The 27374-nt window shown below is 35.6% G+C and overlaps 1 protein-coding gene across 9 annotated transcripts in view; it reads right to left on the bottom strand.

Moving 5' to 3' along the window:
• Positions 1–27374, bottom strand: part of ITSN1 (intersectin 1) — a 144197-nt gene that overhangs the window by 66988 nt on the left and 49835 nt on the right. For all 9 annotated transcript variants that reach the window (XM_071810686.1, XM_071810678.1, XM_071810709.1 and 6 more), the window contains 10 exons: positions 26532–26632; positions 25819–25882; positions 23521–23658; positions 22463–22578; positions 18730–18992; positions 17755–17904; positions 17444–17584; positions 11923–12010; positions 11599–11738; positions 2473–2597 (listed from right to left, as the gene is read on the bottom strand). In XM_071810686.1, the coding sequence (XP_071666787.1) occupies positions 2473–2597; positions 11599–11738; positions 11923–12010; positions 17444–17584; positions 17755–17904; positions 18730–18992; positions 22463–22578; positions 23521–23658; positions 25819–25882; positions 26532–26632 (1326 nt within the window). The remainder of the gene's footprint in view (positions 1–2472; positions 2598–11598; positions 11739–11922; positions 12011–17443; positions 17585–17754; positions 17905–18729; positions 18993–22462; positions 22579–23520; positions 23659–25818; positions 25883–26531; positions 26633–27374) is intronic.

The raw sequence follows: 27374 nt of genomic DNA, 5'->3' as shown, positions 1-27374 counted from the left end.
ACAAGTTAATGAATTCACTGTTGTGATAACCTCCTGTTTTCATCACTGAATTTGTCCTTCGGATGTTCTTTTGCAAAGTATTCAGAGCCAATTACGCAGTAGTTTTGTTGTAACACTGAAGCTGCACCACACAAACACAAAGAGCTCAATTTTCTTTTGACTGGAGTGATGTCTTACCTGGTGAGTTTAGTCAGATGGGCTTAGGTGGGAAATAGAGTTTTTCATTATGTTTCTAGTAGAGTAATTGTCTGCTCATACTTACAAACCAAGTTTGCTCTAACTGCTGGAGCAAGAAGAGCAGACGAAAATATATCTTGGGGGAGTATGGGGTATGTGTTATTTCTTTTCTCCTTCCATAGAAGCTGCAGAATTTTCTTCTTGGATTGTTTCTGAAGCTAATATCACGTGTTGAAGACAAGGAACGGAGTAAGAAGCTGAAGAAATACAAGCCCAGGTGTGAGCTCCACAGCTTGGAGTTAGGAACAAAAAACTTGAAATTCTGCTTTTCTCCTTACTTCACATCTCCTAATGTGCTAATTATTGTGGAATATGACCTGTAATCTGGGGTTTACCTATACTCTTTTAAAAAAATTTCCTTTTTTCTCTTATCAACTGCATTATACCACTCAGGCAGTTCTTATCCCGAACACCAAAAGTAAGCTCTATTCTTTTTACTCAAATGTGGGATTTTTTCCCTCTCTCAACTATATATTACCCCTATAATCATGCAAGTCTGCATGGAATTAGCCTTAAGATAATTAAGACTAATCAGCCTTAAGAGGTCTTCAAAAAGACCTCTATAGTCCCCAAATATGTATGTCTGTATCTCTGTCTGCTCAATTACATAAGTTATGTGCACAATTCAGTGCACAATTACCAACAAAAATTGTTCAGATGGTTCTCAGTATAAAGTAATTGTGGTTATCTATTAGGCCAAAGGCTGAAATGCACATAATTACCTTAGAGTATTGTTTCTTGCTTTGCATTTACAGAGGGATTAAAAGGCCATTATAGGGCAGTATCCAGATTATAAGTATTAATCACTCATCTTTTTCATTTTAGTGTCTGTTGGAAATCAGTAAGACTGCCAGATTGTTGATTATCAAGTGTACCAATTATGACTATATAGAAGCTGGAATATTTGGGCAGCACGAAGTCTTGAATTACGAACAACGTCCCAATGCTCAACTAGCACGAAAAGTCAGAACAAAGTTTTCCATGGCAGAATGTTTCCCTTTTTAAATCTGTTTTTTAAATTTCCATTTTTCTGGTAGGAAATGAAGTATTTTCTTTAATATTCTGAAACAGTATATTTTTAGTGGTACTATACTCCCACTACCTCAGCCTTATTTTCAAGGAAAGTTCCAACATACTTACCATTATCGTAGTAGTTATTTCTTCATGAGAGAAAGCTCTTTTCTCAGAAAGTTTGCTGTTTCTGAAGTTGATCTTTAAGATTTTTAAAGGCATAGGTTTTATGCAAATTATTTAAGAATTAGCTAAACTTAACTGTTTCTATGTACAAGATTTCTGTTTGAAGATACAGTTTTCACTGAGAACTTGGGGTTGTGGTGTTTTTGTGTTTTTTTTTTTTCCTGTTGTTTGGTTTTTTTCCCTGAAATGTAAAAATTAACTCAGCAAGTAATAACACACGTTATCAATTTGCTTTAGGTCATAGTCCACATAACATTATAACTAATAATTTAAAACTCCTTGTTGCCAGGACTTTGTTTTCATCTCTTGACCACCATCTTTCTACATTAAGAGTATTAAAACCCCACGACTGCTAAAAATTAACTCAAGGAGCCACTGATAAATGATGTCAGAATTGGTTGCTAGCCTATATGCCATTCATTTTACATAAATATAGTATAAACACAGGTAGAAAAACAACTTTGCGAGCATGTAGCAAAAATAACATTCACTGTGTATTGCAAGTCAGTACAAAAGACAGAGCAGGTTGGTTATACTGTTCAAGAATCACTCTAGGTGTAGAAGAACACTACGCATTTAAGTAACACTGCTGAAATCTGTGTATGTATCACTGAGTCACAGACATACGTAGAACAGAATAAACCAGAAAAGAATGGAATATTTCAGTTGGAAGTGACTCACAAAGATCACCAAGTCCAACTGCCTGACCAATTCAGGGCTGACCAAAAGATAAAGCATGTTGTTAAGGGCACTGTCCAAATGGCTCTTAAACACTGACAGGCTTGGGGCATCGACCAGCTCTCACTCCACAACCCACTTCTCATTCAAGAATAAATCAAGAGATTCTCCTAACTTTAAAAGGGATCATCTGCACTGAAATTCAATTTGTCTAGGTTTTGGGTATTCTCACCATTTAGTGATATATTATTTGAGATCACATTATGCTCCTGAAAATGCAAAGTTTATTATACTTATTTGCAAAATGTTTTGCACTGTAACACCTCTACAGGAAGGGCTTCATTTAGAGCAGTGTTTTACCTTTGAGCTTCTTTCTGCTTTTCCAGTTCTACTGTCTTCCTTTCTTGTTCCTTCTGCTTCAGCCTGTCAGCTTCCAAGTTCTTCTGCTTCTGTAGTTGCTGTTTGTTATGTATTTCTCTCAGCTCCTAGAGAAAAGGGTCCAATGTGTGTAAATATATACTACGTGAATAATAACTAATGGTCCCATTGATTTCATTGTGAACTAACAAAACTTGCAAATGGTTGGATCTCTCTGTTCAGACTTACAGTACCGCCAAATGCATTGGCAGATATATAAGGCAGATTTTAAAGGTATAGAAACCACTTACTGTTTTCCTATTTTTATCCATATTACCTGAGATGTCAAAGGGTTAGGAAACTAGAAAGCCTTTTTTAAATGGGACTCTAAAAAGCTGACAAAAGTTTGACAAAGCTTAATCTAAAGAGTCACTTATGTTTTCTTTGCTGGTTTGCTGAATTCATTTCTTAAATTCCATTCAAAAAGCTACTCAGAATAGCAACTGTTTCAGACAGTTGATTTTATTTTTAAATTAGTGGTGATTTACTAAAGAATCTTCAGGATTGTTTTTACACCCAGATCAAATTCCTTAAGCAATGACTTTGGGATGAACTGTGGCACAGAGAGCATTCATCCATATACAAGTCAGTTTTCCTCTAATTAACTGGAAAGACATTGCATGACACATTTAGAATATAAATAATAATTAAAATATCATATTTTCCCTCAATATTTGTTTTCTGCATTAACATCTATTAACACAAATATAAATTTTATCGTGAATCTCTTTGCATAACCTGGAATTTTGCATCTGAATCCTCAGAATTAGAAGGAAAAATTGACAACTGAAAAATATGACAACTGAAATGTCATCAAAAATAATTAACTTTAAAAAAAAAAAGGTGTTTTAATGAACATATAGCACAGACAAAAATATGCAGAAAAGGTCTGTAGCACAAAATTGTTTCTAATTCGGTATATTAATAATGTCTTCTTTTATTAAAATATGACTTACATCATGCAGGTTTGTTTAGTTCTTACATCCTTAAAAGGATTATCTTAATTCACTAATCTTGAAAGTATTTGGATAATTTTTCAGAAATTCACAATCTACAAATCAGTCAGATGAAGACTTCGTATAACTATCCTCATGCATTGACCAAAATGTAGAAAATTGCGTAAGAGGAAAAAAAAAAAATTTAAAAAATCAAGTGATTTTAAAAGGGCCAAAATGAGAAAAGCTTCAGTAAGTGAATTTCGCCACATTATTAGTAACTTCTTGGCTACAGTTTCATAGAAGTTGAAAATTAATACTTGTTTATTTACAGACTATGCTTGCACCGTGTCTAAAAATTTCAGTTAGTGAAAGTAATACATGCATTAGTGCTGCACAACTGCACACTGTGCAACATTACATTTTAAGATGTCAGGATTACATTACGAAGAGGAGTAGCACATGACCTTTGCAAGGTATTGAGTACAGCTCTGATATATGGATGGAAATTCAAATAAAAAGGTAAGATGAACCTCATGTCCCACCTCTCCACCTCATTTCATAAATGGATCCTTAGTTTCAAATTCAATGGAAACAGAATTCAGCATCATTAAAGGGATAATAAGTTCTTACACAAGTTTTAATTAAAACTCTGCTAAGGCCATGAAACTCACTGAAATACAGAGATGATAATTTGGGCGATACTATATTTTATTATCATCATTATTTCACATTCAAGCTTAGTAGATAGTTAGGATCTAGAATAGACATTACAGTATGTAAAACTAAACTCCTCTTGCAAAATCGCCAGAATTATTGAGGTAGGATATTGCCTTTAGGAAAACTTTTGAACTCTGAATGCCCATGGTTATAAACATTCATGCATAGCTTTATTTTAGACTAAGGAAAAGGGCTACTAAAAAGGAAATACATTAGCAATATTGAACATAACAATTTTTTTAATAGTTAGCCCATAAAGAACAATGAGAAAATAAAAGGATCAGGAGATTGCAGGGAACACATGCTTGGTCAACTGCACCTGGAACTAGAGGCGGACTCTGACCAGACTATACATTTCTGAAGTGCTAACTAGAGTGAACAGTCATTTCCAATCACTGTATTTTATTAATTCAGCTTCTTTAATGTTGCTACACTTGTAATACATTGAGGTACAAATTATTTGACCCTTGCTTCAAAATTAACTTCTCTGGGGGAAACATAGTCTCTGTCTTCCCAACATGATGACCTGAACCCTTATTTGTATTAAAAAATATGTACAAGTGCAAAGGACAAATATGCAACCATAAGAACACTAGCGAGAGTGATTTATAATCATTAATCTGAAAGGACATAGATCAGAAAATGGCACAGTTGAAAGCAGTTTTCCACCTGGCCAACAGTATTACGAATTTTTGTAGATTGCAGAAATCCATAAAATTAAATATCTACAAAGCACTTGTAGCGTAAAATGTTGCTGTGAAGCAGCAAGTATCTTGATTAGTACTCATGACTTTTAACACGCTGTTTCTCTTCTCTGGGTAAGAGAAAACAAGCTGTTTTTCTTTTCTATCCAAAGCACAAGTTTCTGAGTCTTATGTTTAGTTAGGCTGTAGCCCAGGTTTCCATTTAGAAATCCTTTGCTGCTCTGCTTGCTCTGGCTTTCCTTCACATTCATGTCCCTTCCTGTCACTTAACTTTGTATGTGAAGAAGCTCAAGATTCTGAGTCCTTGCTGATGAGAACTCCTCTTGCTATTCAACAGAGAGCATCATCAGAGCCACACATTTCTAATAAGGCAACACTGAAGACAACCTGTTGTTACTTGCAAAATTTTAAGCCATTTATACAACAGTGCTTTCTAAGGTTTGGTATCCCCCTCTTCTTTTTGTCTTTATCCCAAAACCTGGTGTTTGAGAGGTAAAATAGATATAATTGCTAGGCAAAGAAAGAGGAACTAAAAGTCTTGATGAGTATGAAGGCTAACCTAGTTAAACAAAACCCCCCCCAATAATCTCAAAATCTTTAAGTGAGACAACCCAGATGCAAGGATCTGAGTTCAGTTCGCTTCTTTTAACAAGAAATTTGCAAACTAGAAAGAATGATTCAGTTCATCTATATCTGCAGAATCAGGAGGGATCTCTCTCTCATTCAGAATATTGGTATTTTTCCCCTTCAGAAAAAATTCCCGAATTCACAAATACACAAAAACTGGTCACAACTTGCAAGAAATCTGTGCACCAAACATTATTTACTTCCACTAGATGTTCAACTCTAAGGCTAGCCAAACTTTACATGTCTAAGCTATAATTAAAATATAAGCTTACCTTACCACTAACCTTAGTATACCACTTTTACTGCCAAATAGAAAACTGGGAACTTGGAGCTATGAACCGTGCCTCCACGTCTGTCCAAAGCAAGCAGTTCCACACACTGAGTACATATAGTAGGGTCATTAACTGCTGCATTACAGCAGTTAAATGCTGCTGCCAACTCTGGTCCAAATAATTAAATTATTTTGTTTGCTCATTTTGTCATTTTACCTATATGCTCAGCTACATTAGGATCTCAAGGGACATTTTTATAATTATGTAAGTTTTCCACAGACATTTTAACACATTATTGCTGCCCAGCTAAGCCAATGTGTTCGTTCAGTATTTTGTGAAGAGATCTTTCTGTGACATACCTGTAGCAGTTAAGATAAGCTAACCTAGTTTATACTCCTAACAATGGATGGAATATTTTTGGAGATTAAAAAAATGCAATATATCTCCTTCTTTGCACCAGCTAGGAGGAAAGAAAGATTTGATTGGTATGTCATGCAACAGATAAATGCTCTGTTGCTTTGCCAAGTACCAGTGGGAGGATAAGGGAGAAAGAATCAACATCTCCCATAGTGCTACAGGACACCAGTTGAACAAAATTATAGTAACACTTCAACAGTCAACAGAATGAAACATTTGCCAACTGAATGTTCAACACAGTCCTTCACTCATCTTTTACAGACAAAAGCAACTTAAAAGCTGCACATTTACAAACTGTATATTGTAACTCCAAAGACATAACGATGCTCTGCTTGTTACTGGTGTGCAGGACAAAGCATGTCTTACCTCATATCCAGAAATAAATTGTTACCTTCGCACTTAATTCACAAACAGACTAACAAGTATAATTTTGAGATGTTACAATAGCCACATTTAGGTACCCACATAATATAAAATATGAATTAAAATATGAGTTTCATACAGCAGAGTAGTATTCACTATATACAGACAAGTCATATTGCTATGAAAACTTTAACGTTAGAAATGTAGTTGTATAAACCCAAATTTTGCCTTTTGACAGAAAGACAACAGAACTTAGGATACTTCAGGGACTACAATACAAGGTTTCCACCAAATCTTCTCCCCTTGAGACACACCAGAGCATTTGATCCCAGAGGAAAGAACCCTGCAGTTCTGTGCTCACTGAGCCTTTCCCACAGCAATACTCTTCCACCCCATTCCCCAGCTCCCAAAGCAGCTGATTTGTCCTTGACAGAGACAGTTCCTCCTTCGACCCCATATTATAGCTATGGGTGTTTGAATAAAGGGAACGTATTGCCATCTCTCTCATACCTGGAATCACAAATTACAGTGTTGCATAGGAATACTTTACATAAAAGTGTTTTCTTTTTAGAAATTCTGAACATCATGACCAAAATCAGCAATTAACTTAAAATAATGAAATTTCAGATAAGCAAAAGACAAAATAAACTAACTAGTACCTTGCCCAGGTCGCAATTCAAGGCACACTCCTCATCTAGGCAGTAAGGATTAGATAAAGAATCAAATTATAAATTCTTCTCTTTGGTTAAGTTTTAGTGCTAGCACCTCTTATTAAATCCTAACTTAGTTAAACACTGCACACTCATCTGTTTATGGTAAAGTGAAGCACATAACTGGAGGAGGTTCATCCCTCAGATTGAGATAGTTGTGTACTGCCTGAGTATGGCATGGAGACCTTTAGAAAGGAGTCTAAGTAGTTGACGCAGCCCAGGAGAACTGCCAGGCACTGCAGCATTGCGTCTTCCATTGCCACTGACTGGAAGAAAGAAATGCTCAAATGTAAACAGGCATTCATAGGCACGACTTGTCCAGTGCACACCAACTAGACAGGGACTGACAACAACTGGAACATGACACAAAATGTAAAACATTTTTAAGAACTCGGTTCTACCTATTCACCACTTTCTCCAGGCACTGAGAACAGTTCCTCAGCAAGACTAATGTATTTCAGAAGCACTAATTTAGTTGTCTTCTCCTGTGCAGTAACTCAGATAAGTTCTAAATACTTGATTCCTCTACGCTATATGAAATGTTTATTTAGCCTTTGAAGACAAGAACTGTATTAAGAACCATTTTAATTGCTTCGATTGACAGTGCATAATGACGGACCTTTGTAAAATTTAAATGTAATTTCATGATGAAGGTAGAAAGAATTTATAAAGGTAAATTATAGTAGAACTATACATATACAAACGGGAAATCTAATATAAAGCCTTCTACTCTACAGAGTTATTTTATAAAGGAGAAGAAATAAACAAGTGCCTAGTTACAGCTTATTAATGTGTGTATCAATTTTGATTATTGCATTTCTACGCTAAGATTTTTAAACAAGTAACAGAAGTTAGACTCCTTGAACCACAATTAAGTATATAAATAAGTGACCTGACTTTCAACCTTGCTACAAACTCAGCCACTCTCTAAGCCAAATACAGCACAATCCACAGGACTATTATTATTATCTTGTCTGCTAAAATGCCCCAAATTTGATTTAAAAGGATACCTGACCAGCTACAGGCTTAGGTATCTCTTCCTTTGTCATACAAGTACACTTTTTAAACATTGTGGCTTCAGGCTAAAATGATGTCCTAGAAGTCAAGTAATTCTAAGCACCAACAGTTTTCTGAAACCATACAGTTCTACCTAAATAAGATACTTGAAACTACCTGTTTTAGAATATTAATAATATTTTGCCATCCAGTAAGTTTCTGAAAAAGAAACAAATTCTGTGAACATTTCCAACTGCTGAGACGTTAACTTGAGACAACTCAGAAGAAATTGACATCTGTTGTTTTGGAGGGATGAAAAAAGATCTAAGCAAAAAAAAATTTAATTAATTTTTGTCCCTATGTCATAAATGATATTAAGACACAAAGATAAGGTAATTTAAGATCAGTTTTTAGTATTCACCGCAGAACATAAAAACTACAATGCAGCGGCAAATGCAGTGCAATCAACTGTATACTACTATGATGTTAACAAGTTTACCTTTAACCTAAAATACATTGGAACACCAAATGAATCTTATGGTCTCATGAATGAAAAGGCACACTAGATGCTAGTTAAATTGTTCATTTTATCTTGTATTATCACAGGTATTATCACGAGAATGAATTAGAAATGGAGTTCTGTGAAATTAAAGAATATATTCATGAAGGAGACAATGTAATTGATATTCATAGCCAATGACATAAGGAATAAGTCTCTACAATTATGAAAAGAGGTTATAATTTAATGTTGCTGCCAACTTCACTGTATCTTAGGCATTTCATCAAAACTAGTTTGGCATATACCTTTTATATTAAATTAAGCATTTTGACTAAGTAAAGACATAAGCAAAGATAAGACCATTTAGGAACAACCTCGACTAAAAAATGCCTTTATTAAAAATGGAGTTTAAGGGTTCTTAATGAAAATACATTTTTAAAATAAATATTTCTGTATTTCACATCTTTACATATTTTCCCTGAATTTACAAGATAAGCCGCCTTTATTACATTTAGAGCTCAGTTGTGGTAGAGTTTTTGATACATTATTTGAAAAGGTTTATATTTAAATATAAGTATTATCTATTTGACTGAAAATTATACAAACTGCTAGGTATTTTAGCAGCAAATTAGCCTGCTGTATTTTTACACCCAGTTACTAATATAATAAGTAAACAAAAAGTTCTCTTATAATTGAGGAAAATCTTAATTTGGTGAGTATTTCAAAGCAATTTTCTACCAAATCCAAATTTAACAGTCATCTTTCCAATGGCAGTTCCTAAAAGTTGCCATGGATTTTTGATTGATTAGGTAGAAGTACCTGAGAATTATGCAAGTTCCTAGACTACTTCGTTTTGAGCAATACTATTAACCAAGAGATAGTCATCTTCTGCCTTGGTTTAAGAGCAGAATTCCCACTTCACACAAACCCTAATAAAACCAAGAAAGCTTGAACTTGCTTTGTGCATGAAGTCTCACAGGTGAGGCATTTTGAGTGCTCTTTCCACAAGAGCAACAGCCATTAAATCACTGCTCCACACAGTGCATCTTCTAAGCCAGGTGTGTCAAACTCATTTTCATCAGGGGGCCACATCAGCCTTGCAGTTGCCTTCAAAGGGCCGAATGCAATTTTAAGACCATATCAATGTAACTACTCCTACATTTATCCAGTCCTGATGTGGTCCCCAGTGAAAATGAGTTTGACACCCCTGCTCTAAGTAGTTTCTCTGGCAATGGGAATACTACAACCATTCAATGCCAAGTCCAGGAAAAGGTACATATGCCTTTGTAAATATTTACATCTAGTATAACCATAAAATCACCAAGACTCCCCAAAATACATCTTACACATCTAGTGAAACTACAGAAGGGAGAAGACAACAAGCCTCTCTGAATTAAGCTCCTGCCTCTCAGTTTCAATAGTACAACTGCCCCACTGCCTTGTTTTTGCCTCAAACTCATCTCTTCCAAGAAAGCAAAGAAAGCTGTCAGAAGGCAAAAATACCAACATACAGCATCAAAAAATAGTCTTTCTAATAAACACTGCTTCTACACATTACGAAATGAAGAACAAAATAGCCTCAAGCCAGAGGAAGCTTGCTGAAATCTTCCAAATAACTGTCTACCTAATTAATTTTCAGCATTTAAAGTGATAACTCTAAGACCTGAACACAGAAATCAATTTTCCTATTAAACTACAAAGCAGTTTACAATTAGACATAAGGCAGACATTCTGAAAAAATCAGTGTCTTTATTTAATGTGCATTTTCAATTTCTAGTTACTATAAGCTTGTTACTTGTTGAGCCCTTCATGATTTAAAATATTGAAGTTTGTTTGTTTGTTTTGGAGGGTTTTTTCTACTGTCACAGTACTAATATTATTCACCCCTCTGTCCATTTATAAGCTGTTTACGTCATTTATCATCAAAATGAATGCTGAGACTAATTTTAGAATTAATATTCTTTAACCATATTTATCTGTAAAACACTTCAAAAGGACCCCGTTTAAAAAGAAAAAAAAATCACCCAAAAAGCACAATATGTTATGATATGTCCCAAAAGCATAAGTATACATATAAAAGGTGAGCAAACCATTCTGCTTTCTTTTAAAATGAACTGTGAATATTTTGCTTGTCCTGTGTGTCTTACGACTGCAGAGATTGTCCCCTTTCTACTTCCTTGCCTAAGACTACGAGAGTTGTCTTTGAATTGATATTGAAATAGGTAGCAGTGTGGTCTACTGCTTTTAATTTTTCCTATAACAATGAATAACTCTACTGACTTTTGCCATTTCTGTAGTTTTCTTGTGCAGAAATAAACAATAATCACACAGTTTTAACAAAAGACTGATCAATAAAGCATGAAACCACAAACAACATACAACTACATTCAGGAACGAGTATGAGCTTACGAATAGCAGATAAAAATTCTGCACGTCAGTAGAAAACCAGGTCTCTTTATTACAGATTTCAATTTGAAGTACTGATTCCAGCAGATTTGCTGACCTGCTACAGTCTGGCACTTCTTTTACGCAAAAGGACAGAAACGGGCAATTTCCTATTTACAATCACAGATCTGGAATCAGAGCTCAAATTTAGTCTTAAATAGATCCTGCAGATTAAGTTGATTCAAACTCTCAGTCTGGATGCCAAGCAGTATTTTCTTAAAAAAACAAAAAAAACCAACAAAACAAAAAAAGGATAGATTTGAGAATGTTCCCAAAACTGACACTCTAAATCAGTCATTCTAGTTTCATATTTTTTCCATAATCAAGTTAAAAATAATTAACTGAACATTTAGAAGAAAAGGTTAAAAAGTTTTAGATTACCTTCAGTTGATTATTGAAAATATCGATTTCCTGAAGTTTAGATCTAGTTTCTTTTTCTACTTCATCTAGTTGGTCTCGAAGCTGTTGACGTGCTAGTTCCTTGGCTTCTAAGGCTCTTTTGATAGTAAGAAGAGAATCTCCTGTTTTTAAACATATTGTCAAAATAAGTATTTTCTTACATGGAGAAATTTAGGTCATAGAAAGCAACGTTTTTCAACATGTATCTTGCAACAACAACAACAAAGTAATTACAGAGTACACTGTGCAATGCAGCATCACATCCTGTATGAACTTGGACACAAACAAATATTAATAGATACCTACTATGCAAACTATTCTGTTGAACTTGCTTTAGCTGGTCATTTAGCAATTGCTTTTCTGGAATCAACCTTCCAAGCATCTGCTGAGATTCCTAGATAGAAGACAACAAAGAGAAAGAAAACAAGAAGAGAAACAGACAAAAAGGTGAGTGAAGGATGACCTTAGCCCTAAGACCTCTCATTTCCATTTCTTCTGAAATGACTCTTTACTTTTTCTTTCATTAAATTACATATTATTGCTATTATCCAAGCATGATCTCTGTGGTACTACCACTCAGACACAGTTGTTGGTCAATACCAAAAAGCGAACATATTAAATTGAAGTATATTACTTGAAAATTTGTTCTCATTGAATACATAACTTGGCTTGGAATTACTTGAATTTCAGGGAAAAAAGACAGGAAATGTTAAAACAAGGACTTACATTTAATTTTTCATTTTAATAAATTAATATTAACATTGATCAGGAATAGAAAGACAAATATTTACCATCTATTTAAAGAAGAGAAAATAAAGGCTTTCACCAAAAGCTATACAACACAAGCTCTGTCAGATGAGAATATTTGAGTCCTAGATCTCTCGATTTAGCACTCTTGAAAGAGGATTATGATCTCTCTCAATTTCAACACATGGTTAGAAGATTGTACACCAATATATTACAAGAGACCCTGCAGATGAGAAATTCCTTCTTTGGTGGATCATAGATATCTCCTATATAATCCTTGGTCTTTCTGAAGGATTAAGTCCTGCTTCATACACCTTTCAGAAGCCTTGACCTCCAGCTTCAAGTTGTCAAAACATATTATAGAAGCATGGTGTGAAACAGCTTATTTTATAAAAGCTGCCTGAGTATCAACATGCCATCTTTCAGACAAGCTAAGTAATTTATTTCAGCAGTTGCCTTGAATTGTAGGCTTTTGAGGAATCAGCCATCTGACAATTCCAATTTGTCAAGAAGGACTGCAAATGACATAACACAATCCTAAGAATAAATGTCACCAGATCGCTCAATACAAGGACGAGTGCCATGAAAAGTTTTAGGTTTTGTTACCAGAACACAAGGTTGACTGTACTGCCATGACTTTGTAGTTGTCCCACTTTACTCATGGCAGTCTTTGATGAGGCCCCTGCAGTGTACAGCTCCGATGCTATGATTAGCTGATGACCACAGGCTAATGCAATCTCTTTCTGTTCCAGAAAATATACTTAGACAGCACAGCACAATCAAAGACTTCATCAATTCAGAAAGTATAAAAATTAAGATAAACTATGCATTTGACTATTAGGGGTTAACAGACATCACTCTCTGTTCAGCTGCATTCCCTATAGCATCAGCAGATCTTTTTCAGTCCCTAAAGGATACCATGAAGGCCAGATACTCCTATAACGGGACTATTATTCCCTACCTAAAACCAAATGAGAAACAGCAATATATAATGCAGTATTTTCCAAACCATCTGCCTGAGGGGGCCTGCCTCTTTCCAATCAACAACCATTACCATGTTCTTAAAATACATACAAAACACTGTCCTTTGTGTTCAAACTTTCCCTTCAACCAAGCCCTCCCATACAAATACCTGCATGTCCCATGTCATAGTTTGGGATGAAAAATTTGAACAATATTATTAAATTAGTATAGCACACAGGCATCGCAGAAATGAAACTTTCAAGCAGTAAAATCCTAGAAAGGTGACATCTAGTACACTAAATATATTGACAGATAAACCTCATTCCAATTCAAGAACCATTTAGATAAGCCAAATAGAATGGATGTCTAAATGAAACAGGATTTAAAAATTATCATTCTTCAAGTACAAAAAGTAACATAGGACAACACTTAAGGATGGAATGTATTTCTACCCTAAACTGTTTATTTTTAAAGGGCAGATTACTTCTAAACTCCAGACTACTGAACCTTAATACACAGAATAGTTTGAGAGTACTTAAGAACAAAGAATGCCAAGGGACCATGAGGGTCAAGTTCAGTTTCCTGAAATCACAGGCAATCATGTAATAAGCATCTATTCCAAAAGCATCCCCAACAAGCTTTTCCACAACCTTCAGTTCACTTGTACTGAAGAAAGAGATGAAAGAAATCCAGGCATCACTAACACTGAAGTTTCATGCAACAAGAAATCTCCAAGAATTGCATAATGTCCCACATAGCAGCAGAAGGCAAACAAAACAATGAACAGTTCCTGTCAACCTAATTAAAGTTCTCTTCTGATCCTACACCCTGAGTAAGAGGGCATATAAGAAACTGAGACACCACTATACATCTTAAATCTCTACCACATACTCTGCTTCTGGTGCTTCAGAGGAAAGCCATATTACTTAGGAGCCAAAGTGTTCATCAACGAGGTTATAGAGTCTCCTTCTCTGGAGACATTCAAGACCCAGCTGGACACATTCCTGTGTGATTTGCTCTGGGTGAACCTGCTTTAGCAGGTGGGTTGGACTAGATGATCTACGGAGGTCCCTTCCAACCCCAACCATTCTCTGTGATTCTGAGGCAAATAATCCCTGCAGATAATTAGCAGAAGCCCTGCAGATAGCATAGAAATTATTCAAACACACAGTTAGGTGTTTGGAAGTTGGGATCCTTCTGAACACCCCTGGAAATAACACTCTACCAAATGCCACATTCATCTAACTAGCACAAATTTTCATCACCCAGGATTGTTATACAATTTCTTTCACAGGTTTAATCACACTTCATCTTGAAACTAATTAATAGGCTGATGAATAATTACTCCTTTGAATTAACTCATCTTTCCACAGCAATTGTCAGATGTGTTATCAACTAAAATATTTCCAGATGAAGACAATATCCTACAAAGATATCCAACAATATTGACTTTTTAACCTATTTGAAAGTTTAGAGGATCAAAAATCTCCCTTTAAAATGTTGCTTACTGCTTTAGTCTTCTCTCTACAAATTAGATAGTAAAATGCATAGGATATTTGAGAAACTCATCTTTTTTAAGGAAAAAGCTATCTACTCTTTCAGGTTCTCCCTAGATAAAATTTGTCCTTTTCTGCTAACTAGTGACACTTCTTTCTGGGATCACAATTAGGAAAAACCCCTCAAGTGACTCTAACTGAAATTTTAGTGGTAAAGATCGATGATCACCTGAGAGACAAGAATACAAAGCCAAAGCTATTGCCATCAAATGAAAAACAAAACAAAGCAAACAAAACACTACCACCTCAAAACCAAAAATCAAACAGAACAACCACAAAGAAAGAAAAATGTGATTTTCATTACAGGAGTGCTCTTACAGTCTTTGTGAACAAAGCAATTTAGAAGCAAACAGGCATTAACTAAGCTGCTGGGTACCAACTAGTACCAATTACACTGAACATAGTAGTGATTTAAAAAAAAGGAAAATGTAAACAGATGTGCAAAATTCATTTTGTTTCACCAGGATGTTTCAATAAAAAATTTCAAAGTGGTGTCAAAATGCTGAAGACAAAAAAGAAAAACAATCTGCTTTTTGACCATTGCAATTGGATAATAAGTAGCACAAACTAAATGTCAGGCAGTTGAAGAACTGCTCTGCCCTCCTTAACCTCTCATGGTGACATAGCTAAAACCGACACACAAAAGCTGGAGGTAAGGGAAGCGCATCTGTGATCAGCCAAGACTATGATTAATAATTCAAAATATTTTTAATGAGTCTACAGAGAAAAATGCTCCTTTTTTATCTAGTACTTTTAATAAGCTACTTGACTACATGTAGTTGTAAATAGGTTATCCTTCTCATTGCTTGTTTCCCAACAGTGTCGGTTTCACTGGTTTTTTTTCTTCCCTCTGAACTTTCCTTTTATTATACCCAGCTGTGGAAGCTCGTTCCAAGTTCTTGACAATAATGATATTTTCCTCATATTTTTTTACTGTGTCTGTTATAATGGGACCCTGTCCCAATTGGTCTCTACTATAAAATAAATAACTTAACAGTTTTTTATTGTAACATATCATTTTTTTCTTCTTAATTTTTATATTATGACAAAAGGAAAGAGATACTATATCTTTTCTGACTACAGAGGCTAACTGAACAAAAATTACCAAGTTAAGAGAAATGACATCTGGAAATAGGATATGAATTCCATTCAATTTGTTGAAATAGCATTTCTCTATCAATGGCTATGCAGCTGCCCAGCTTCTTCTGCAAGTACTTAGATAATTTCTGTGGAAAGCTTTTGGACTAGAAGGTTTAGAGGGAAATTCAGGTGGTCGTTGCTTTCACATGAACATTGGCTGTGCACATTAGATCAGTGGTCTTTAACTTATTCAGGTAAATGGGAGCTTTTGCATGCATTTTATCAAGCATAGTTGGCTTTTTGTCTTTTTTGAGCCAGTACTGCTAAGTGTAACAATTTACCACACTTGATTCAACACTGTTTGACACAATTTTCAGTTGCCAATATAGGAGCATTTCATTAAAGAGAAAAGAGCATTTTCAAGTCAAACTATGGCAGTTGTTTACATCACAAGCTTCTCTTAGTAGCGTTTCTTGTTTGTATCAAGTGGACACAAACACTGTGCAAGAATGTGGCTCCTAAATTATATTCTTTACAGCAAGCTGCTGCTAAAAGGAAGATGTCTTGTGAGAGGTGTAATGGTATACATAAAACTTCAACAGAAACGTAAGATATCTTAAGAAAAGAGGAAAAAAAGTCAAAGAAATACCAAGGCATAAAACAGAAAGACTAAACTTTCAAGTTCTGGTTTTCTTCAAATGAATGTACTATCCTAATTATGCTTACAAAGTTTAAATGGAAAAGTAGGAATAGGTTTCAGGATAGGTTTTACATCTAAGCTCTCATAATATAAATGAGAGATCCACTTTGTAGTAGTAGAAAAGCACTGAGAGCCCCCATTACTGGCCAAGAATAATTTCAAGCAATATAAAACATTTAATAAAGAAAAAAAATCCCCAAATCAAATACTACAACTCATCTAGAAACCTTAATAAATTGCAAAGAATGTTCTTTCACACAAAGCAGACACTTCAATCCCATCTTTAGTTTGACAGAGAATTTTAGACAGATAACTTTCAAAAGTGAAATTATTGGTTAAACTGGCTAGTTCTTGGTTTAATCCTGCCATTTGTCTTTCCTAGTTATTTCATAATTTCAAAAAAAGCATAAACAGCAAGTCATTTCACTGAAGTCAATTCCTTCTTTCAGCACACAAACAACAATCACTGCCAACGAAAATACATGCTGTGAAACTTCATTCTCTTCACTCCCTCAAAACCTTTAACGCCTTCAACCAAGCAATTTATTTACTATTCCCCACAACAGGATTCCATGAGAAAGAGGTGATCATCATATAACACATCTTCAACTATAGAAAGCAATTCCTGAAGAACATTTATTGAAATGAATGACAAATTATCTACAGTAATTCCTCACGTAGAACAACCAACACATATTGAGGTAAGTTTCCTTGAGATATTGATACAGCTGAGCATGTCAAAATGCAGGGCTAAGAACAAAATTAGAGAATGTTTTCTCACCTGTAGCTGCTGTTGCAAATGGGTAATTTCTGCAATTCTCAGTTCTCTAGATTTATTTGTACTTTCAATATCTTGTCTTTGGGTAGACAGACGACTTCTGATATCCTGAAGCTTTCCCTCCAACTGATTTTTTTTATCATTCTTTAGCAAAGAAAGAAAAATATGTCTATTTTAGAATGGTTTGTTATGCAAGTCAAAATTTAAAGTGTACTTTTAATCCATATTGAAAAGTCAAAACTTCACAAAACAAGCACAACCATATCACAATCACTACTGTGCTTATGTGTTTTACCTGCATTGCGACCACTTACTAGAGCTTCCAGCTCAAATTCTAAGGTCTTCTTCTTTGCCTTCAGAACAACTATGTCCTCTTGCTCTTTGTTTCTTTGATTTAGTAGCTCCTGACGACGATTACGCTCCCATTCAAGTTGCCGTTGCCTCTCAAGTTCCCGTTTGGCAGCCTGTAGTATTAACATAAATAAATAAATAATACATGAAATAACTATTTTGAGAAATTATTCTAATTGCTGATATTCCTATGCTGAAGTACATTTAAAACATTAATATAAATACACCGCTAAACTGTGGACTAAATATGTGCCTCTGTTTAAGCACAAAAATCACTTAGCTGTTTAAATGCTCACTTGAAAGCACTGGTGCAATGGGGTTTCATTGTATAGCAGACAGGTGCTTAAACAATACCTCTCCATTTTAATCAGCTTCCCAAGATCCAATCAGAAATCATTTAACAAGTTGTTTCACATTAAGACTTCAAGAACTCTCCAGGATAGCATTAAATCTCCCTCCAACCTCCAACATTAGACATTCTGCAGCTTTGCAAAGAATAATCAAATGCTGCAGCACTGAATACATCATTAATTGGTAATGTGAAAAAACAATAGTTTTTTCAAGTTAACCAGTATGTGTTTTCTTTAACAAATTAACCAATCAGAGGAAAACCACAAATGCCACCAATACCCCCAAGTTTTTATTTGTTCATTCTAGCATCTATTTATATCAAAGAAAATAATAATTATTTTTTAGAGAAGTCACAGGTTAGGAGTACTTCATCCTACACCTAAATGTTTCATCCATTTATTTCACATGAAAAATAAACAGATAGCCAACTCTTGCCTCACCTTCGAAAACCTAGAAATTTAAGTTAATTCTTTAAATGTTTGCTTATTAAGAATGATGGCAAAATACCTAGTGTACACATCACATTTTGTTCTAATCAAACGCAGCTGCCAGTGACATAATCACCATACTTTCATCCAGTTGGTTACCTCTCTTCTTTCTATTTCTTTCCTCCTTTCCTCTTCTCTCTGCCGTTCCAATTCCCGTTGTTTTTCCAACTGTTTCTCTAGCTCCAGCTGTCTTTTACGTTCTTGCTCCTGCCGCTCACGTTCTTTCCTTTCCTGCTCCGCCCGTTCCAGTTGTGCCAGACGCTCTTGTTCCTTGCGTTGCTGTTCCAGGAGAGCCTGCCTCCGTTTTTCAAGTTCTAAATTGCCACGTTCAAAGTTCTCACGTTTTTTATCTTCAAATGTAACTTTAATGCGTGGAAACATGGGAAAAAATGAGAAATAAACTTCGCTACTGACTTAAAGAGAAAAAAAGCACACACAAACATACAAAACAATGTATGCTGAATCAAAGTGAAACAACCTCCAATGGTTCTAGATGCAGCTCTCAACTACTAATAATATAACTCTACAGGTAACTCTAAGTTTATCACTACCACCAATGTCGTAGATGTCCTTTGAACCCATACCCTTAGGAAATCAAAGTGTGAATTTCAGTTCCCATTCCCCAGGCTTCTGTATTTCTCCAGAAAGTATGTGTAATTTAGACAACCCCTACGCCATCTAATCTTTTGTGTGAACACAGGATCTGGAGCTCCTCTATATATTTGATAATAGAAGCAGCACAAGAACCAACACCTCAATTACTACAAGTAAGGCAAAGAATCCAGCTGATGATATTACCAAAAAAGCCATTATGCAAATGACTAGAATGCATTTAAACTTTATATTCTCATAAGATTAGTCATTACTGTTAGGAAAAGAAACATCTTGCCTAAGTCCTTGAGCAGCTGAACTCAGGAATACTGGAATTCCTGCAGATTCACATCCTCATCACTCAGTGTCTTAAAAGAATGACCTCAGTTCCAGCACAGGTTCCCTGACATTCTTCCACAATACCAGAGATTGTCCTTCCCCTCTTCCACGTTCCTAGTCCCCTCCCTCATAGTTCCTCCAAGTAATTCCTTCCACTTCACCTTCTGTTTCTTTTCATACCCTGTGTGTCCCAATCCCATAACCCGTATTCTATATTTCTCTCCCCACATCCCCAACATGTACATTTTAGCATGCAAGTCAAGAAATAGCACATATTTACTTCAGAGTGTGCATGCACCAACTGTTTGACACATTGGTCCAATACCTGCTGAACCACTTGAATTTTTGTCTTTTTTTTCTAATTTTCTAAGTTTGGCCCCCTTTTCTATTGCCAATCACCAATCTTCTAAAACCTGAAAAAAATTACCACTTTGATGTCTTTGACTCTGTCAAGTTGGTTCAAAATTAGCAACTGGGTTCAAAGAATATTTATGATACAGACTGATAGAGAATGTGATTTAGGAAGCCAAGCAAAAAGAAAAAAAAATATGTCAAGAAAGTCAGTTAAAAGCAGCAGGTAGAAGGGGAAAATGCTTGCAAGCAGCATGGCCATTAAGAAACCATGTTCAAGGCTCAGAAAACACATAACACCAAGAAGAAACACCAGGTTCTAAGATGTAATATGCTAGTATGGTTATTCAGCAAAACCAAGGTAGCTACCAGAGATAACAAAACAAAGCATATCGAAAGTATGAAAATAGAAGAGAGCAACTTCTAGTGAATTAAATACATAGCTATCTTCTGTTACCTTGCTTAAGAGAAAGTTTCTAAAAGGTTATAAAAGCGAACACGAAAACCTCTTCCGAATGTCTCAAAAGAAAAATCACCACCTAGCCAGATTTAGCAAGGCCAGTGAAGAAATAAGATGACATTCACTATTGTAAGTGATCTTTAAAATGGAAAATCCACACATCAAATACAGTAGAAGGCTTATATTCTAGTTCCTCTTGAACTGAAATGTAGAACAAAAATAAAACCAGAAAATGAAGAGTAACAGGTTGCCAAACCCAGACAATGCTAATCCATAGTTCAAATACAAAATTCATGAACTACTAGCTGTGGTGTGCAATCCGTCCTTTAATCAACATTAGTGCTGTAAGACTAGAAGATGACAAGTGAAACAGTCTTTAAGAAGAGACAGTATAATGATCCTGGAAGCTACAAACAAGGCAGTCTGCTCCCATGACTGGCAAAGCAGCACGGGCTACAACAGAAAGCAAATTAATTACTATACACAACTAAACACGATACCGTGGAAGAAAAGAATGCAGGAGAAAGCTGCCTGTCACATTGAATAGACCCAATTGCATGAATAAGCAAGTCGAAAAAGAAGATCAAGTCAACAGAAGAATACTGTGTGATTTTGAAGTCTAATAAAGAAACTAATCCAAGGTAGTGGTTGACCTTCCTGACTGTACAAACCAAATACTAAAGTCCTCTGATTCCAGAAACACAAGACTTAGGCCTCAAAGAGCCAATACGGGAGAGTAAAATCTCACCTGCGACCAAGTGTTTCATTGTGAGGCCTCAGTGAGGTCTGCTGCAGCAGCCCCTGCTAACTCCCTTCATCCTTCTACAGCCAGGAATCACCCAGCAGACTGCCAGCAGCAATTTGGATTTTATAATACAAAGCAAAGACAAGAGTTTTATCTGAACTGCTGACATGCAGATCTCTGAACTAACCTGGTATGGAAAGAGGCAGAAGGACCTTGGGAATTAACAAACAGTTACAAGATTAGAATTCAGGGGTGAAATAAACTACCAACTACCATGACAGAAAGATTCTCAGTAGCCTCCTTCAAAGATCTCTACCAGCAATTGTGCTGTTCAGTGTGCAACAGTGACCTGGAAGAGACTGAAAAGTAACAAGAGCTTCTGGAGATGCCAGACAGTCACAGAATTAAAATAAAAACCTGATGGTAAAGAGCTTTAGAAGAATCTCACAAAACTGAGTGATCTGGCAATGAAGAAACACAGAAAATTCAAATGTTAATGAATACGGAGTAGTGCACATAGGAAATAAAAATAATCCTAACTAAGCACACACAGTCATGAGCTCTAAAATGGTTAATAAATTTGCAGGAAGATGTTGGCATTACTGTGCAAAGTCTTCTAAAACATCAACTCAGAGCTAAGCTATGATCAAAGATGCAATACAGTGCCAGGAATCAATTTAAATAATTGAAAAATAATTTAGAACAAACCAGAAAAGCTTTATTGTGGCACTGTATCAACATGTCATGTTGATACATCTGCAACTGTGTGATATTCTGGCCATCTTAGAATAAAACAGAGCAAAAGTAAAGGACATACAAAGAAGAGTGAGGGGATGATCTGAAGTGTTAAACTGTTTCCTAACATTCAGCCTCTAGGATGCTTTCTACCCTTTTTTAAAAAAATAGGTGATTTACTTTCCCAAAGGCAGAGATGCTAAAGCTTGTATAAAAAAAAGCATATTGTTACACTGACTGCAATGATCTATTGTGATCTTTTAAAGGGTATGTAAGCCAAACTACACTCCACCTAAGTTAGAAGATGGAGACAATGAAAAGTTCTCATTGTAGTCCTATAACAGGGCTGCAAAGTGTTGCCTCTATTGAGAATACATAAGATAAGCAGCCTGAATGTTGATCATATCCACATTGTCAGTAACACAAAGGATCATGCAACAGTCAGGAATTAGCTGGACCAAGTAATGTCTTGGTTATGCCTCTGGCATGTCTCAACTTGATCTGGAAAGAAAACATTTCTTAGTAAATCTTTTTAATTCCGCAGCATGTAATCTGATGATAACACTTCTCTGATAACAGCACACAATAAATCTCTATTTTTGCTTCCTCACCTGGTAATTTCTTTTCCAGTTGCTGCTGTTCTTCTTCTAATGCTGGTTCTTCTGGTAACCTTTGGTCTACAGATACTGAACTTACAGCAGATATGCCACTACCAGAGCGTACTCTTCTGTCAATAAAACGATAATTCCAAGTTGTTTAAAAGAACCTATGCATAACAAATTTATTTATGATTTCATCAATAAATCATGAATTAAATGCAGTGATGTGATGTTTAATGACATTTAACGTTTCCTCAGTGTTGCCCAGAGGATTTTACTTACTCATTCCCATTAAGATAACAGTATCCTCCCGAGTCCCAACATCACACTCCTGAGAAACCTAGTTCAAAGTTCACAGCACCATGGAACTTACATTCAACCCTGTCCCCAAGATCTCTCACTTGTGATCAGTCCCAAGTTGGGGAAATGTTGACTCAGACTACAGTAAAAGTTACAAAGACAGAGGAAGAGCTCACTAGAGTCAAGCCGAAAACAAGACCCCACACAGAATAAATCAAAACAATTGTAATCTTCAGGAAGGTCCTTAAAAAACACGAAGCTATGACTGCATGCAAACATTTCTTTCCATTACTGTTACTCTCTTCCCACCCATTTCTGCACAAAGACTGAAACAGAGAAACAGAAGTAATGACTCAACTACTATTCACAGATACAACTGTATCAAAACAGGTCTGAATTTGCTACAGTGTCAATTCACGGCATATTTTGAATTCCAGTATCACCTATTTGCTCTACAAAAGTATAAGTTTGAACTAAAGCACTTTAAATTCATATGGTCAGATGGAGTAAGTTTTGAAAGATATGCTAGCATAAAACATTGACAAAACTGTATTCTTACAAGGAATTCTTGCTACTTCCAGCATCCAGTACTTGTAATAAAACCAAAAAGCTAGACAAGCATTTCCCATTGAGAAGGCACTCTGAGCCACAGATGTAGCACAAAAAGGTGGGGGAGTACTTTCCAATCTCTTGTCCTTTACACTCACAGGACAGCTTTCCTAAATGATATAAAAATTTAGGACTGAGACTCAAAAATTATAATCAGTTACCTAAATGAAGGTGGAATAAACTCTGGAGGCAGTACAGGTGGCAGCGGCTGACCAGACATAGCTACATCAATTAAGTGCATTGCCAGAATAAACTCTTCAGCTGTAAGTTTTCCATCTTGATCGATATCTGAAAGATTCCTTTTTAAAGGGAAGGCACAAAGTAAGCAATTTCTTAAAGATAAAATAATCGCTCTTAAGAAAACGTAGTTTTAACATATTTAGTTCCAAATTAATTCAATTTTTCACTGTTTTGTTTTCACTCTACTTTGTTTCTTTAAAACAAATAAAAAGCAAAAACCAAAAGTGTCATTATTTCCCACATTTCTCACACGTGTCTGCCTTGAAACTATCCTTAACAGCCATGGCTTCTACTTCACTTGCTCTTTGAGTGATGCCTGTACCATACACTATATAAGCAACATTAACTGAGTTCTCTTGAACATCTTGTGAACATCCATTACACAAAATCGTTTGGAAAGGAATCCTCTCAGATGTTCAGTAGAACTTTTTGGTTTGGTCTCCTTCTTCCCTGGAAGTTCCTATCTCACATTCCAGAGCACACATTTGCATTAAAATCAAAGCTATTAACATTCTAGTCCTGACAAGCACAAAAACACTTTAGCATTATGTACATATTAAAAATTATGGAGCAACATCTCTGGATGGCTTAAAAACAGTGTTCCAACAGATGCACAAGTACTTACTCATAGTAAGATGGTAGTGGGTAAAATTTAAGAGCCTAAACATCAGCTTTGTTTCTCTAGCATGCTGCACTCTAAACACGCGAGAAAATATCCCGTGATATTGTAAAAATCAAAGGTAAATGACATATACAGGACTTCGCTTATAGGACTTAAATTTGGAAGACAATTATAGCCCCATTTGATCTATGCTTGTTCTACTGAACTCAGGCTGGGGCATAAGAACAAGCCAGTGGAAGGAAAAACTAGCATCCAAGGATACAATCCATCAGCTAATCCTAAAAGTCTGGGTCTGCATCTTTATTATGGAAATACCAAACCAGCTGCTACAGAATAGCTGACAGGCTGCACATGAATGTGTGTGAGACAGTGAATCCACCCCCCATACAGACTGACAAATCTTGCCCCAGAGAACAGTGACAGCACTTCCACTGCCAGAAAGCAAGTTTCAGGAAAGGGAGCAATACTTAGGACAACAAAAGCTGTAAAATCCATTCCTTACCTCAATAGACTTGGCAGTTTTAAATGTCAAAAATTAAAAGAGTTATGTTTAGAATTCCTGGTGTAGGCTGACGTCATTCCCCTGCCCACACAACCTACATAAGTGCTGGCAACAAGCAGAGTATTTTTTGACTAATCATCTGCTGGATGATTTGGTTGATATTTTTTCCTTATAGTAGCTTTGTTAGGAAACAGAGAGAGTGCTCTTTAAAATATAACAAAAACATCAGTGCGTGGCAGAGAAAGCAGGCACAATTGAACCACTAGGTTAGAGTGACACCACAGTGCACCTCATGCAGAAGTTGGATGGGTTAGTGAGCTGACAACGGTTTTCAAGTAAAGATTTCTAAAGTTTAGAAGTTAATTAGAAATAACTTGTAGAGGAAAACTGGAAATTAAAATACACAGAAGCAGAATGAAGGCCATTTGAGAAGGCACCAAAGATAATAATAAATCAACAATAACCAAGTACTACTCAAGTAATAGAGCAGAAGCATTACACAGTATGTAGGAAAGCACTATCTTCCAAAGTACAAGGGATGAGAGAGGCTAATCCATAGGGCAAGGAGAACATAATAAACTTCAGCAAACAAGATGTTGAAAGGAAAATGAGAAGCCAAGACAAATCCTTTTAAAATCTATTGTTTAAAAATTATGTAACTCCAGTCCCTTGGAAATAAGTCTTTAGAAACTCACATTAAAAGCAGACTAGCCCCAAAGAAAGTATGGTCCTGGATTAAGCTTCCTTTTGTAGTACCTGTGTGCAAGGTATGTGTGCAAATGTATAAATTTCACTGATGAACTGTCATGTATGGCTGGGGATGAGGAAGACCTACAAGGCTGAAAATCTGGTCTCCCTAAAAAACCCATTAATTGAAACATCTATATGTGCAGCATAAAAGACACTCTTTTTACTTTTGCAAAGTAATATTAATATAAGCATAGCAGTGCAGGTTTTAGTTTATAAAGTTATACATTATAAAGAGCAACTTATAATGATCTATCAGTGGAGGAAGATTGAAAAGAGAGAAAAAACCCACATCGGGTATAGAGGTTTAAGTAGTTGACAGTTTCGTAGAAATGGATAGATTTTTACCATATTGTAGCCAGCTGTGCCTGGGGTAAACTTGACTGCATAAGAATAGTTCTTGCTTGCGGACCTAACAAAGTGAAACAAGGATTAAAAAACAAGCAACTTTCTCATTTTCTTGCATTACCAAGTACCTACTGCACAAGCAGAGCTTAATTCTGAAATGGTGACACTGAAGAGGTGTTATCAGCACAAACAGGCTACACATAAAATATCCCTAGGCACCCCCAAATGTTTCCCAAAGGAAAATATTACAAAATACATAACCCTTCCCTTCTCTACAACATTCAAAGAAAAATAAAAAAAAGAAAAAAGTGATGAGAGATTAAGATATGCTTCAAGAAATAGTAAAACTATGCCAGTGTACTATTCTACTTTCTTTCTGAAACTGGACAGGCACCATCAGCAGTAGATGAACTGAACACTGTACACAGGTACAGAATTTTTTACATTCCCATTATACCCTTTCCAATAACCATTTCCCAGAGCCAACTTACGTTGCAGAAAATAAAGGAAAGAAGGTGATAAAATTATCCCAGCTACAATGAATATTAGCTCCTAAATAAGATTATTAAGCAGTTGGGAGATTTGAACAGAAAAAATATTGACAGTGACAGAGAGAAATGAGAGTCTCTTACTATCTGAAGAGCATACTAAATGCTACTATAATTGGCCTTTTACAGTTCAAAAAAAGGAGACAACAAAAACTGCTTGAATACCTGTTAAGTGTCCACTCATTGTTTTATCATGGCTATTGAACAGCTGTCTGTACTTCAGTCTTGATGACTGAGGTACAGCCCACTCTGCCACTGGAGGCACACTAGAATTAGAAAAAGGATAATGAGGGAGGGAAATATAATTTTAAACTTAATCACAGGAAGCTAACATGTACAACAGGATGAAGTATCACACAGAAATCCAGTTTTATGCCTCAAATGGTTCTTTTCACAAATACTCCCTTCTGTTCCTGAAACCACAACAGCTTTGACTTCTTGTTTGAAAATATTTAGCATAATTCAGTGTCTTAGATGTTTTCTGGCATGAAAGGGCTAAGACTTTTGCTTTTTTCTTTACTAGCGGAGAATTCAGCAAACTGAGCGTTTTAGAAGAGCTAAAAGCTTTTAACGAAACATATAATAAATAGGAAAGGTCTTACCACAGTCAGTAGACCTGTCTTTACTGGTTGTCTTAGCCAAATAATTCATAAGTTGATTAAGGAAAACAAACATAAAATGTGCTCAAAACATGGAAAGGAGTGTGAAAAAGCTACACCTGAAAGCAATCAAAGTTTCTTGTAATTGAACTCAACTAATAAATATAATATTCCAAGTTCTAATTCATTCACCTAATAGGTTGAGTGCTGTTACTTGTAGCTATAATTTCCTATGCTTGAAGGCTGACAAGTCTTCATACTGAAAAACAATGAGCACAGTTTTTCTGTCCTTAGGCACATTCAAACATTGTCCTTTTTTGTCTAGGTTGAAAAAAAATAAAAGGCAACCAGATTAAATAAGCATTTATTAGATACCAAATCATGGTACGAAAAAATTAACCAAAACCAC

The sequence above is a fragment of the Patagioenas fasciata genome, chromosome 1 (genome assembly GCF_037038585.1).
Source record: "Patagioenas fasciata isolate bPatFas1 chromosome 1, bPatFas1.hap1, whole genome shotgun sequence".
Classification (NCBI taxonomy): domain Eukaryota; kingdom Metazoa; phylum Chordata; class Aves; order Columbiformes; family Columbidae; genus Patagioenas; species Patagioenas fasciata.
The sequence above is the reverse complement of the archived record's forward strand: the minus strand, read 5'-3'. Positions and strand labels throughout refer to the sequence as shown.